The 13,268-nt window shown below is 43.6% G+C and overlaps 1 protein-coding gene across 3 annotated transcripts in view; it reads left to right on the top strand.

Annotated features, from left to right (window-relative positions):
- The window catches only part of LOC147886171 (putative pentatricopeptide repeat-containing protein At3g13770, mitochondrial), a 9,247-nt gene extending 284 nt beyond the window's left edge, over positions 1-8,963 (top strand). Inside the window, exons 1-4 of one of the 3 annotated variants that reach the window (XM_087395919.1) lie at positions 1-526; positions 1,185-1,270; positions 5,732-5,913; positions 6,019-8,963. The exon at positions 1-526 is cut by the window's left edge and continues 284 nt beyond it. In XM_087395919.1, coding sequence (XP_087252045.1) covers positions 1,206-1,270; positions 5,732-5,913; positions 6,019-8,483 — 2,712 coding nt within the window. In that variant the 5' untranslated portion in view covers positions 1-526; positions 1,185-1,205 and the 3' untranslated portion in view covers positions 8,484-8,963. Of the gene's footprint in view, positions 527-1,182; positions 1,271-5,691 lie in introns of those variants that run through there. The other 2 variants (XM_087395918.1, XM_087395920.1) reach the window with 2 other exon arrangements.
- Positions 8,964-13,268: the final 4,305 nt, after the last annotated feature.

Raw genomic sequence — 13,268 nt, 5'->3', positions numbered from 1 at the left:
TACTATGCATAGATGTGTAGTAAGTAAATGGACAGCCAATGGTGCGGTACAAGTTCCTCGTCTTCCTTGCTGCTTGTGAGGGCAGCCAATGGTGAAGACCCAGGGACGAGTGCTTAGCATAAGCAAATCTTGGAGTTGGTTCTTCAGGGGCGTGGAAATTGCCATATAGCCATGGTGGCAATGCAAACGAGCTCTTACGCCTGCCTGAATTAGTCTTCCATGAGATGATCCCTAATGAAGGCAATAATTGCGCTTGCGGCAGAATGTTGAGATATTTAGACCGTTTTTGGACATCGAGCTTCAGTCCCTGGAGACGGATAGCATGGTCGATGTCTTCATTTCTTCTCATCTCACAAGACGGAGGTCAGCAATGTTCCATTTGATCCTTTCTCAGCATTTTTGCGGCGTCTTGTCATCCATATTTCATGACCGAAAAGCATACGAAGGTGACTCGCATAAGGGCCTGGCGTGGAGTACTGGATTTGACAATTGAAGAGGAGGATCGGTACATAACCCGTTTGAGAAGGTGGGTGAGGAAGCGATATACATAATCAATGCGTTGCTTAAATTTAAAAGTATATTTGCAAATAGGCCGGAAGGAATGCGTGTCTATCTAGGATTTTGCAGCATTTTTGTTTAAAGACGTTTTTCTAAAGGTATTACTCTTGCTCAGTCAAAATATGCAAATAAGGAAAGCATGTAGTGTACAAAGATGGTGGTCGTGTGTCTTGAGTGTTCAGAAAAGAAGACGAAAGAGTCTTAATACGTATAGATTGGAATGAAGATACATAATTCATTCCATATAATTTTTTGAAGCCTTTTAAGGACCATACTTGTTCAAGAAGAAGTTCCAATCATATTAATTGGGAAGGAAGTTCTTGAAACAGACTTGGACTATTCATTCTCGAAACAGACTTGGACTATGAATAAAGTGCTACTTCAAATTGAAATGTCTATACCAAACTACGTGAGGCTAAAAATCAATGGTGTTCAATGAAAGCCTCAGCAGGTCTTAACAGTCTTTTCTAAACTCATCTTCTCATATAATCAAATGTGAAATGGATCTAATAATATTAATCAAACGTGCAACTGAGGTCAGTTGCAACCTGCACAGGGATGGTACCTGCAATGCTATTCTTGTCCAGGTATTATTTTTAAATGTTTTGCTTGTATGGGATCTGCAGGTGCAAACTCTAGTAAAATAAATGCCTTGGAACTGGATTGGAGGCAGTGGGGATTTTCAACGATCAATTTTGCGAGGTTTAGTTGGGTATGTTAAACTAAACCTACATGTTGCCAAATGAATGAACCTAGTATCGTGGTTGATTCCTTTTATTACGTGGCATTGATAGGATGCTTGGTGTTATGCTGTTTGATTTATGTGCTGCAAGCTATACGGGTCTAATTGTATAGTGATGTAATGGCGTCTTAAGATGATGACAAATGTGAAGATTATAATTGGCGTAGTTAGTAATGTAATTGGTGTCTTAAAATGATGAGAAATGAAGAGATTAGAATTGATTTTTGATATTCATAACCAGTGGACTAATTTGGTTGAAAAGGCATAAAGGCCATAGATTTTATTTGTGCTCTTTATGGTTTATGCTTTATTTGTGGATCAATGGATAATTCTTGATGTGCTATTTTGGCTCTTAATGCTTTCAATGAAAGATTGTAAACTCTATTTTACTACCTCAGTTTCTGCTCAATGTATAGAATGAGTATCATATGCTTCCTGCTCTACTGGAAAGGTAGAGGCTAGCATATGAAGGATTCTGTGTGAATCCAACCTTTTAGAAACTCCTATTGATCTTTGGTACGCTGCAGATGTCAGTACATTTCTGGCAGGTTTTGTACTTGATTTTCAAATCTATTTATAATGCTGCTGGCTGTACATCTCATTGTTCTCTCTCCTAGTTCTGAAGTGTCTTCTATCTACTTGTGTTCACATGCGGAATTGAGTTAAAGTGGTTGTAGTATCCTGGCATATCTTCCGCATTTGGATGACTTGTGTCCATAGTGTTGGTGATTGCAAGGTTATTGGTCTAACCACATGTTGTTTGAGCAAGAGTCAAGTGTAGGTGTGCTTTCCAATATGGTATCAGAGCCTAGCAAGGAGAAATCCTTGGTAAAGCCTAGGGAGCCTACTCCATAGGTCTACTTGCAGGGGAAAAGAGGAGGCTCTTGCTCAAAGAGAGGAGATGGAGTGACTCACATTCAGCAAAGTTTGCTTCAAATCAGGTGAAGGGTATCAGTGAGTGTGAAGGTACGTGTTCGACAAAAATTTCAGGGAATCCAAAGGCACCAATGGTGTCACATATGCCTATCCCCAACTTTGAACAGAAGGAGATGCTGGATGGCAGCAATTTCGCGTAGCCTTATCTGGAAGATAAGGCTACAGAGTCACATGGTGGCGAGAGAACTTTGGGAGATTATTTGAAGGTGTGGAGACTAAGCTCACCAGAAGGATGCGACAAGCAAGATAGTTACAAAGGCAAATGCAGAGGAGTTCAAAGACCGGATACGTAGAGACGATCAGGCACAGTCGATGATCATCGGATAATTGTAGATTGACTTCTTTCACTCATTCAATTTGTGGAGGCTGCGGACCTATGCAGAGATTTTGTGTGAGGTTGCAGGTAGAAGAAGGTAGATCAGAAAGAGGAGGAGAAGCTCAAGAAGAAGGGTCAGAATCAGTTGCAGCTAATCTAGTAGAAGGAGAATTGTTCTTGGTGGTTACACCCAGTAGCCGTAAGATAAGTGTCATAATGTCATTTGATTCAGTACGCATATTCGACATAGAACAGTGGCCAAAGGATCCAAAGACTTTTGTGAAGGTGGACAGCACATGTTTGCTCACATCATACTAAGGACAAGGCTACTCTAGAAGACCGACTTCTGACGGAATGTTGAGCAGTGGAGCACGCTGGTGAATTCCTAGAGATTCAAGAGAAGGCTATTCTAATGGGTACTTCAGGAAGGTAATTGACTTGCATTAAGGCAAGAAAAGTGATGGGCGAGGATATGTTTTCCCTTTGTGCATTATTGTTGATTTGTAATACATTCCCGTCACAATGTTCGTTAAGGTGGATCTTTTGGCTTCCCGATCACACACACAAAGTCTTTAATCAGGTCGCCATACCTGTCCTGATTTTGAGAATCCTCACTGCTACGTGCATCTGTCAACATGACCATGACACTAATGGCTCCAGAAGACAAGCAAATGCTCTTACATTGAGAAGCCCACCTCTGTATGTCTAAAAGGCTTTGACCGTTTACCTAATCTCCAATGTCACATGCACTGTCAACGTCAGCATAACACGAATGGATCCAGAGCAAGCCAAGAGCTTCAAATGCTGCTGGCTTGAGAATCCCCCTCCGGTGAGCTCAGGATTCAAACTTGAGTGCAGCTCAATGAGAGCATGGTTCTGGAGGCAATTGGGAGTAGTTTTTGGAAAAGGGACTAGTTAGTGGAGATCTATGTGGAGCAGCCACAAGGGTCTCGCTAGACAGCTTCCTAGGATCAAGGTTGCAGATGCGGCTGGGGGATGATTGGGTTGAAACAGACCTAGGATGCTTGGAAACTTGCAGTATCTAGTTTGTTCCCAGCTTTTGAGGGGCATGATGATCTTTGCTGCCTGGATATCTTGATGATTCCAGCATACTTGTGACCAAGTGCCATTGAAGGATGGTGCTGTGAGTGTACCAATACTTTGGGTTGGTTCCCATGGTTTGTGTACAATGTGGAGCGAGACCTGGAGATATTGGAGATGCGGGTTTGTGGCTCCAGATGATGACATCTTTGAATTGTTATTGAGAGCTTTTACATGGGAGCTGATGGAGATTCTTTTAGATAGAGTGGGTATTGGACCACGGTGTGCCATTCAGAGGTGGTGTTGAAATATTAGGGTCAATGCCCTACCTCCCCAAATGAGGACAAAGGGGCTTGACACCTGTAGTGATATAGTGAGAGAAAAGGAGCGTAGGCAGAGGGAAGGGCTGCTCTTAGGGTTGAACAGAGGGCTGCTATGTGGGCAGCAGACAGGCTGCCACATGGGCAGCAACAGCAGTTCCTGTTATGTTTATTTTATGGCAGCCAAGAAGGCCAGCCGGGTCAGTAGATAGGGCTGACAGTAAGCCCATGCGCAGCAACAGCAGTTGTTTGTTATGTTTATTTTAGGGCAGCCAGTAAGGCCACCTGGGTCAGTAGATATGGCTGACAGTGAGCCCTTGGGTAGCAACTGCAGTTCTCGTTATGTTTATTTTAGGGCGGCCAGTAAGGCCACCCAGGTCAATAGATAGGGCTGACAGTAAGTCCATCTTTAGGGCTACATCGCTGCATAAGGCACCTGTATGCAGGGCCTTTTATAGGCCGCAGACGCTGCCCTGGTTTGCAGTCCTACAGATTGCAGTTGGCAGTCTGTGGAGGGATCTCAAAGGACTGCCAGTCGGCGCTGTTCTGGTTGACTTGCAGACTGGCTGGCCAGCCAGTCTGTAGATCTGCTTGGCCAGATCTAGGGTGCCCCAGCCCTATAGAAGGGCCCCCTGGGGGCATCAGAAAGTAGTTCAGTTAGTAAGGTTTCCTAGGCACTACTTGGTGCAGACCTACACTCAGTAGGAGTGCATAGGAGGGAGCAGAAGTCTGAAGAGCTCACCCATTAGCAGCTACTCAAGCCTACGAGGGCACATGGCAGTTCAGGAGGAGTTACAGCAGGTTGTACAGCAGCATACAGAGATCAATTTTGGGTGCCTACCTCATCCTGTGTATGTTGCAGGGGCTGGTACAGTGTTCGGCAGGTTTTGTATTTGGATCTCCACATCTATGCATATATTCTGTTGGCTGTACATCTCAGTGTTTCTCTCTCCTAGTTCTGAAGTGTCTTGTATCTACTTTTGTCAACATGCTAAAGTGAGATAAAGTTGTTGTAGTATCCTGGCATAGCTTCTGCATTAGGATGCCTTGTGTTCATAGTTGGTGACTTTAAGGCCTTGGTCTACCTACATGTTGTCTGAGCAAGAGTCAAGTGTAGGTGTGTTTTCCAATCTGTGTGTCTCAATATCATTCCAAGTGCATGCAGAGTTGAGAAAGTCTGCAGTGACCAAAAATTTGCAGAGATTACACCGCAAGGTGTTGAGATCTTCAAAAAATGCTTCACTATGAAGCATACTGGTCATAAGTAGTCACAAAACAGCTCCAAATTTCAACCAAATATGCAGTAAACATCAAGACAGAAGCTGGTTTGGTGTGACTATTTAACCAAGTATGTAGTAGATTGCTTTAAAAATCAACCCAGAGCTGTTTTTGTGCTACAATGAGCTGGAAACCGTACCACATATGACTGTGACAAGCGGACAATGTGCAATCAAAACACATGCTGGCTACAAACCCAACCACCACGTGCATACAAGTTGGGAGCAGATAGGCTAGCTTGCAATGAGCCAAAATTATAGAAACCACCCCAAAGTAGGCATCACAGCCAAAACAAGATGTCAAAGCTGAGAAAACAGAATTTGGGTTGCATGGGCTGCTCTTGTGATTGTTTGTACTGGGTGCGTTACGTGGAATGTGCTTTCTACTGATAACATCAAAGCATTTTCTCAGAAAACTGCGTTGCAATTTTAATCACCTAAATAGAAGGATGAAGATTATTTATGAACATATCAACTATGTAGGCATCTCCTTTTTGTCAGGGGTGGGTACATGATTGCCAGTCTCCTTCAATCTCTGCAGTGTGACACAGACCTGCGGTTACTCTTGTTCTCTTGGAGGATTGCCTAAAATTTGTAAGGAAGGGCAACTGCATGAGGCAATTCATGCAGCAGATCATATGGTTAAACAAAGAATTCGTGTATCAGTGGACATGCTGACTTACATGTTGCAAGGTTGCATTAGACAGAAGGACCTGGTCGCAGGTAGGCAAGTTCTTTCCATAATAATCGAAAGTGAACTTCAATGGAACACCAAGCTAGAATGCCAGCTTATCCGCATGTTTTCTGTGTGTGGAACATTACTTGAAGCACTCCAAGTATTCAGCAGCTGGCATGTACAGAATGTCTACACTTGGACTGCAATCATCTTAGCTCATGCTCAGCATGGCCAAGGTGAGCAGGCTATAACACTTTTTAAAAAGATGCAAATCTCTGGTGTAAAACCAAATGCTCATACTTTTGTTGCAGTTCTCCAAGCCTCTATCGCTGTGGCAGCTTTGGATCAGGGCAAGCTGATCCATAGCTCCATCATGAAGACAGCCTTCGATTCAAATTTGTTTGTTGGAAACACTTTAATTGTTATGTATGCCAAATGTGGCAGTCTAGAGGATGCACATAAGGTTTTTGAAAGTTTGCCAATCAGAGATGTGGTGTCATGGAATGCAATGATTTCTGGCTATGTTCAGTATGGACAAGGTCTGGAAGCTTTTCACTTGTTCCAGAAAATGCAACAAGAGGCTACAGAGCCAGATAATGTCACGCTTGTGTACATTCTCAAAGCATGCTATACTTTGGCAGCCCTACATCAGATACATGTTGATATTGTGGAAAGAGGTCTTGAGTCAGATTTGTGCATGGGAAGCACTTTAGTTGACATGTATGCCAAATGTGGCAGCTTAGAGGATGCATGCAATGTGTTTGACAAATTGCTGGCGCGGGATGTTGTGTCATGGTCTGTGATGATCACAGGATATGCTGAGCAAGGAAATGTTGAGAAAGCTTTTCAATTGTTCAGGGAAATGCAAGAGAAACATATAGAGCCAGATAGGGTCACATTTGGGTGTATCCTCAAAGCTTGTGCCAGCGCCACTGGCTTAGACCAGGGCAAACTGATCCATGCTGAGATCAAGAAACGAGGCTTTGATTCAGATCCATTCATTGGAAGCTTATTGGTCAATATGTATTCTAAATGCAACAGCCTAGAGGATGCACACAAAGTATTTGATAAGCTACCTATACACGATGTGGTGTCATGGTCAGCAATCATCGTAGGGTATGCAGAGCATGGGCAAGGTAAGGAAGCCATCTGGTTGTACAACCAAATGCTACAGGTGGGGATGAAGCCAGATGAAATCACTTTTATTTGCGTCCTTAAAGCATGTGTTAGCATAGAAGCTCTAGATCAGGGCAAGTTAGTCTATGCAGATATCATCATGCAAGGAATGAAGCCAGGTATTTGCGTTGGAAGCACCCTGGTTGACATGTATGCAAAAGGTGGCAGCCTCAAGGATGCACGTGAGGTGTTTGACAGGTTGCCAGTACAAGATATTGTCTCATGGAACACCATTATTTCAGGACATGCTGACCACTGTTATGGTCAGGAAGCCCTTCAACTGTTTGAGGAAATGCAGCAGGGTGGAATAGATCCAGATGGGATCACATTTGTATACATACTCAAAGCATGTGCCAGCACAGCAGCACTGGATCAGGGCAAGCTGATCCATGTGGACGTCATAAAACAAGGCTTCGTGGAAGATCCCTATGTTGGAAGCATCCTGGTTGACATGTATGCCAAATGTGGTTCGCTACAGGATGCACAGAAGGTGTTCAACAGCATATCAGCAAGAGATGAAGTTTCATGGAATGCAATGATTGCAGCCTATGCAGGGCATGGCCATAGTAAAGGAGCCCAACAATACTTTCACATTATGTGGCACGAAGGCATTAAGCCAGATAGTGCAACTTTTGTAAGCCTTCTCTCTTCATTTAGCCATGCAGGTCTAGTTGAGGAGGGCCGTCAGTACTTCAAGCACATGAGGGATGAATATGGCCTCATTCCTACAGTTCGGCACTACGTTTGCATGGTTGACATTCTTGGCCGTGCAGGACACGTCGTTGAGGCAGAAGATTTGGTTCTTAAAATGCCATTTGAACCGGATTTTATGATTTGGTCAACTTTGCTAGGTGCTTGTGCAAAACATGGTAATTTGGATACAGGGAGACGAGCTTTTGATCGTCTTATCAAGATTGATTGTGGAGATGCTACAGCTTATGTTCTGATGTCAAATATTTTTGCAGCTCATTGTATGTGGGATGATGCATATAAGATACTGAACATGAAAACTCGTGAGAGAGCTTGGAAGCCACCTGGCAAGAGCTGGATTAGGGTCAACAATATTACACACGTGTTTCATGTCAATGATACAAGCCACCCTCAAAGTGATGGTATATACACCGAACTGTTTAGGTTACTTGGTCCAATGAAGGAGGCTGGTTATATGCCCCATTTGGGTTCTGTCTTGCATCCAATTGCAGAAGCAGACAAAGAAGATGCACTTTGTGGACACTGCGAGAAGTTGTCCTTAGCTTTTGGGCTTATCAGTACCTCCCCAGGTACACCCCTCCATATATTTAAGAATCTTCGGATGTGCATTGATTGCCACAATGCTACCAGGATTATATCAAAGATTGTAGGGAGAGACATTATACAGCGGGATGCAAGACGGTTCCATTATTTTAAGGATGGCTCTTGTTCTTGTGGGGAGTTCTGGTGATAGGTCCTTTGCGCAGTGGCAGCAGAAGAGGTAGAGAGGGAAACAGAAAGAGAAGAAGGCAATGGGTTGATTTAGTTCAAAGTGCTGTAGGATACAGGCCCATTGTTGGGACCGAGTGCTTTTCAAGAGCATCCCTTGATTTGTGCCTCCTGACAAGGTTGAAAATGTGAAATTTGTAATTATGTTCATGTCAGACAAATCGAGTTGGTGGTTTGGCTGTTGGCTTGTTGATTGAAAATTCAATTGAGCTTCTGCATTGCTGTTTGCACCATTCATGTGATGTGAATCTAGGGTCTAAGCAGCATATTGTTGTTGTGGGCTAATGAGCTTCAGATTATTCCCCATGCAATTGAGGGAACTTGGAACTGATAAATAAGGTACCATCTTTCTACAACAATGACATTGTGCAAAAGCCCACTTCTCAAAATTGGTGCTTGGACATATTATCATAAATAGAGTGGAGGGGGGTGAAGATTGTAGGTAGGGTACTTGCAGCATACGTGGTCACAATGCACATGGCCACTTCTTAGCTATACGAGGTCCAATGTGTATAATCTAACCTTCTTTATGAGGAAAATCTAATTCACATTGGACCAAGCTTTGGGCTCCTCTTCTATGTCTCATGTTTCGTAGTGTGGAAAACTTAATTCTATGCTGTTAGTGCTTGTTTCTCTTTGTTTAAGCTTCCTTGCTTGTTGGGTTGTTTTGATGCCTTCATCTAGCTCAGTGTGTTGTTGCTTGCTTGAGATCTATATGATAATATGCTTTCTAGAAAACTCAAGACTCAAGACTTTCTAGATGAGCATTTTATCTCATTAGAGTGGACAGCCAATGTTCCTATAAAGCTTGCTCACCGTTTATGTAGAAAAGGGGATAAGGGCTGTAAGAAAGGAAGAGGGACAGATTTGGGGAAAGGCCAAAGATGGCAGAAAAGGGTAAGAGGTAGGGGAGAGGAAGGAGGAGAGAGAGAGAGGAGAGAAAGTATGGGTGGGGAGGAAAGAGGAAGAGAGAGAGAAGGGTGAGGGGAAGAGAGAGAGAAGGGTGAGGGGAAGAGAGAGTTAGAGAGAGATTGGGAGAGAGAGAGAGAGTGAAGGCAGCACGTAGGAGGAAGGAGGTGGGAGTGGATAGGATTAGATGTCACATCAAAAATGTACAATAGGGGGTGGATGGAGACTTATATAGTCCCTCCACATTTTCCACCTAAAAGGCCTCTAAATTGGCCCTTTTCCCCCCTTCATTACAGCCATCCCTTCCCATTTTGCCCTCAAAATTTCACATCCTGGCTGTCCAAAAAGTGCAGCAAACAGCAACTACTAATCTGCTTGGTAGGAGATAGGGGTGGTTCTGAACAATGCTTTCTAGCTGCCATGAATTCTCATCCTCAGGGAGTCCCTACCACTTGATGAGATACTCGACATAGACCTTGTTTCGGAGTACATGGTCTCTAAACCCCATGATGTGCTCTGGGACATAGAGGATGTGACCCTCCTCATCCATAGGTGGTAGCTCAGAAATAACTTGGACATTCTGTCCTACATGTGGCTTCAGCAAGAACACATGGAAAACATTATGAATCTTGGAGGTACTGGGAAGCTCCAATGCATATGCCACCTCTCTAACTTTGCGGATGATCTTGTAGAGACCGTAATACCTGTGAGCAAGCTTCGTGTTGGCGTTATCGCTGAGCATAACGGTTCTTATGGAGGTGTAATGCGTTCGTCTGCGTACTTCTTTTGCTTGGCTTGGGCATCCTGCATATTCTTCTTAGCCAATTGCAGAAGGGCATCCATTCTTTCCAAGTCATGTCTTGCTTGCTGATTTTTCACAGCCATGTCTGAAATAAAAGGCGGCATCCCAACCTTGCATCCATACATTGCTTCAAAAGGGCTCATGCCAATGGAAAGGTGTTTAGTACTATTGTAATAAAATTCAGCAAGTGCCTACCACGTATCCTAGGACTTCTGTGTATCATGGAAAAAGTGCCTCAAGTATTCCTCCACCCATTTGTTCACACTTTCTGACTGTCCATCCGGTCTCAGGGTGGTAAGCAGTGCTAGGTGTGAGGAGAGTACCCACTGTTGTGAATAACTCCTGCCAAAAGCGACCCATAAATTTTGCATCTCTGTCACTGACAATTTCTTGAGGGAAGCCATAATGCTTAAAAACATGCTCAATAAATTGCCAAGCAACTTGTGATGCTGAATACGGGTCTTAGTGGGTATGAAGTGAGCTTGTTTTGTCATTCTATCCACCACCACATAAATGTTATTGCATCCCCTCTCTGTAGAAGGCAACCTTGTGATGTGAGTCCATTTGCCTTCTGGAATAGGTAATGGCTGTAAAAAACTGGCAGGTAGCTGGCTCTCCACCTTTATTATGTTGGCAAGGCAAGCATTCAGTGACATATTGAACCACATGCCATTCCAGATGAAGCTCTGTTTGACCTTTTCATATGTCTTAGTGATACCCACATGTCCGCCATACAAGATGAGTGCATTTCGCACAAAACCAGCAATCTATACTTGGGAGTCCGGCACAAGATAAATTCTGTCTTTGCAGTACAACAGCCCATTATGCAGCTTAAATTCAGCATGCCCTTGGCTTGAAGGCTCTTGTAACTCCAAAAATATGGGAGCTGCCTTTGATGAATTCTGCATATATTCTTCCTGGATCCCTTGAATCCACTCCTGATAGATGGTTGAAATGGTAGATAAACTACAAGCCCACATTCTAGACAAGGCATCGGCAACCACATTCTTTCCCCTTCGTGTACTCAATATTTAAGTCATAGGACTGGACTGCAGCCAACCACCTCTTCCGCTTCATGGACAAATTGCGCTGCGTAAGAAAGTACTTGAGTGTCCTATGATCCGTCTTAACTTTAATCTTTCCACCGTACAGGTAGTGGTGCCATTTCTTGAAAGCATGTAGGATAGCGAAGATTTCCTTATCATAAACATGATAGTTCAATTTCTTGGCCTCAAATTTTCTGCTCTAGAAAGCTACAACTCCATGCTCGTCTCAGAATAGCCCCCAGGCCTTTGCCACTTGCATTTGTCTCTACAATGAAGGGCCGTGAAAAATCCGGGCATACAAGTACAGATGCATTACTCAAGGTGTCTTTGAGGTCCTCAACATTGAGTTGTGCTTCTTGTGACCACTTGAAAGCATCCTTTTTCAACAAGTCAGTGAGAGGGGTTGCCCTCTTGGCAAAATGTTCAATAAAAAGAAGCAAGACCCAAAAAGCCTTTGAGTTGGGTGGGATTCTGTTGCCGTGGCCACTCCCGTATGCATTTGACCTTGGCTAGATCCACCCGAAGTCCATCCTTGCTCACAATATGACCAAGATACTCAACATCTTCTACCATGAAAGTGCACTTGCTGGCTTTAGCATAAAGCTGATGCAACCTTAGAAGTTCCAGCATTTGCTTGACATGACTGGTGTGTTCCTGCTTATCCTTGCTGTAAATGAGGATGTCATAAAAAAATACCAGCACACATTTGTGAAGAAGGGGCTGCAAAATCTTGTTCATGAGTGTCTGGAAAGTAGCCGGTGCATTGGTCAATCCAAAAGGCATCACTTTGAACTCATATAAACCTCTCTTTGTGCGAAAGGCTGTCTTGTGCTCATCTCCTTGTTTCAGTCTGATTTGGTGGTAGCCTGACCTCAAATCAATCTTAGTGAAAAATTGAGCACCCTTGAATTCATCCAACTGGTCATCTATCCTGGGGATCCGGAAACCTGTTCTTGATAGTGACCTTATTCAAGTCTTTGTAGTCAATGCACATGCGTCAATGCACATGCGGTAGGAGCTGTCTTACTTCTTTACCAAGAGTACTGGGGATGCAAAAGGAGAAGTGCTACGTGAGAAAAAATTCTTCTCTAGCAATTCTTGCATTTGTCTTGCCACTTCTTCCCGTTCTACCTTAGAAAGACGATAGGGGGCCTTATTAATTGGCTTGCTACCCGGCTCCAAGACTATGGCATGATCAAATCTCTCCTTGGGGGCAGCTGTGAAGGCATATTAGCGAGTGACAAAGCATTTAGGTCCATGCTGATTTTGCCGAATGATTTCAACCAATCATAACCTAGGACAGCATCTATTGGGCCCATATCCAATGCCAAGAGATCACCTGCAAATTCATAATCATGAGAGAACTTGATTTGTGTATCTTGGCAAACAGATCTGTTGATCACATGCTGTCCATTTTCCACCTCTACTCTCAGCCCATGATCTATTTCAGTAGCAACCAGTCCCATCTTTTGTAAAGTTTTGCAATTAATAAAATTGTGAGTGCTACCGTTGTCCACCAACACGTGAACAATCCTGCCATTAATCATCCCTTTCAATCTGATAGTTTCAGCACTTTTGGCACCCATCAAGGCATGAAAAGAGATAGCAAAAACCATTTGCTGTGCATCCCAATAGATCTCCTCCTCATCCACAGGAGCATTACTACTAGCATCCTCGCGTGCATGAAAAGGTATAGCAACCTGATGCTCCACAAGAAAAGATGTAGGCCTACGACCTCGCATGCCACAAGTGGGTTGAATGTCAAGTGATTGCATATCATGAATATCATGATCAGTAGCTGAAACCAGCCTCAACAACGTAAAGGGTGGTAGGATCCACTTAATTACAGCATACACAGTAAATTGACAAGTAAATATGCACCACGGAACAAATCACAGGGGAGCTAGAGTGCTCCTACTCAGAAACAAGGACACTGATTGGCCCCAAACGTCGGCGCCCCTTGCGGTATTTATTTAACATTCATTTGAAG

The sequence above is a fragment of the Dipteris shenzhenensis genome, chromosome 24 (assembly GCF_047967505.1).
Source record: "Dipteris shenzhenensis isolate YYH24624 ecotype China chromosome 24, Dip_SZ_1.0, whole genome shotgun sequence".
NCBI lineage: Eukaryota > Viridiplantae > Streptophyta > Polypodiopsida > Gleicheniales > Dipteridaceae > Dipteris > Dipteris shenzhenensis.
The sequence above is the reverse complement of the archived record's forward strand: the minus strand, read 5'-3'. Positions and strand labels throughout refer to the sequence as shown.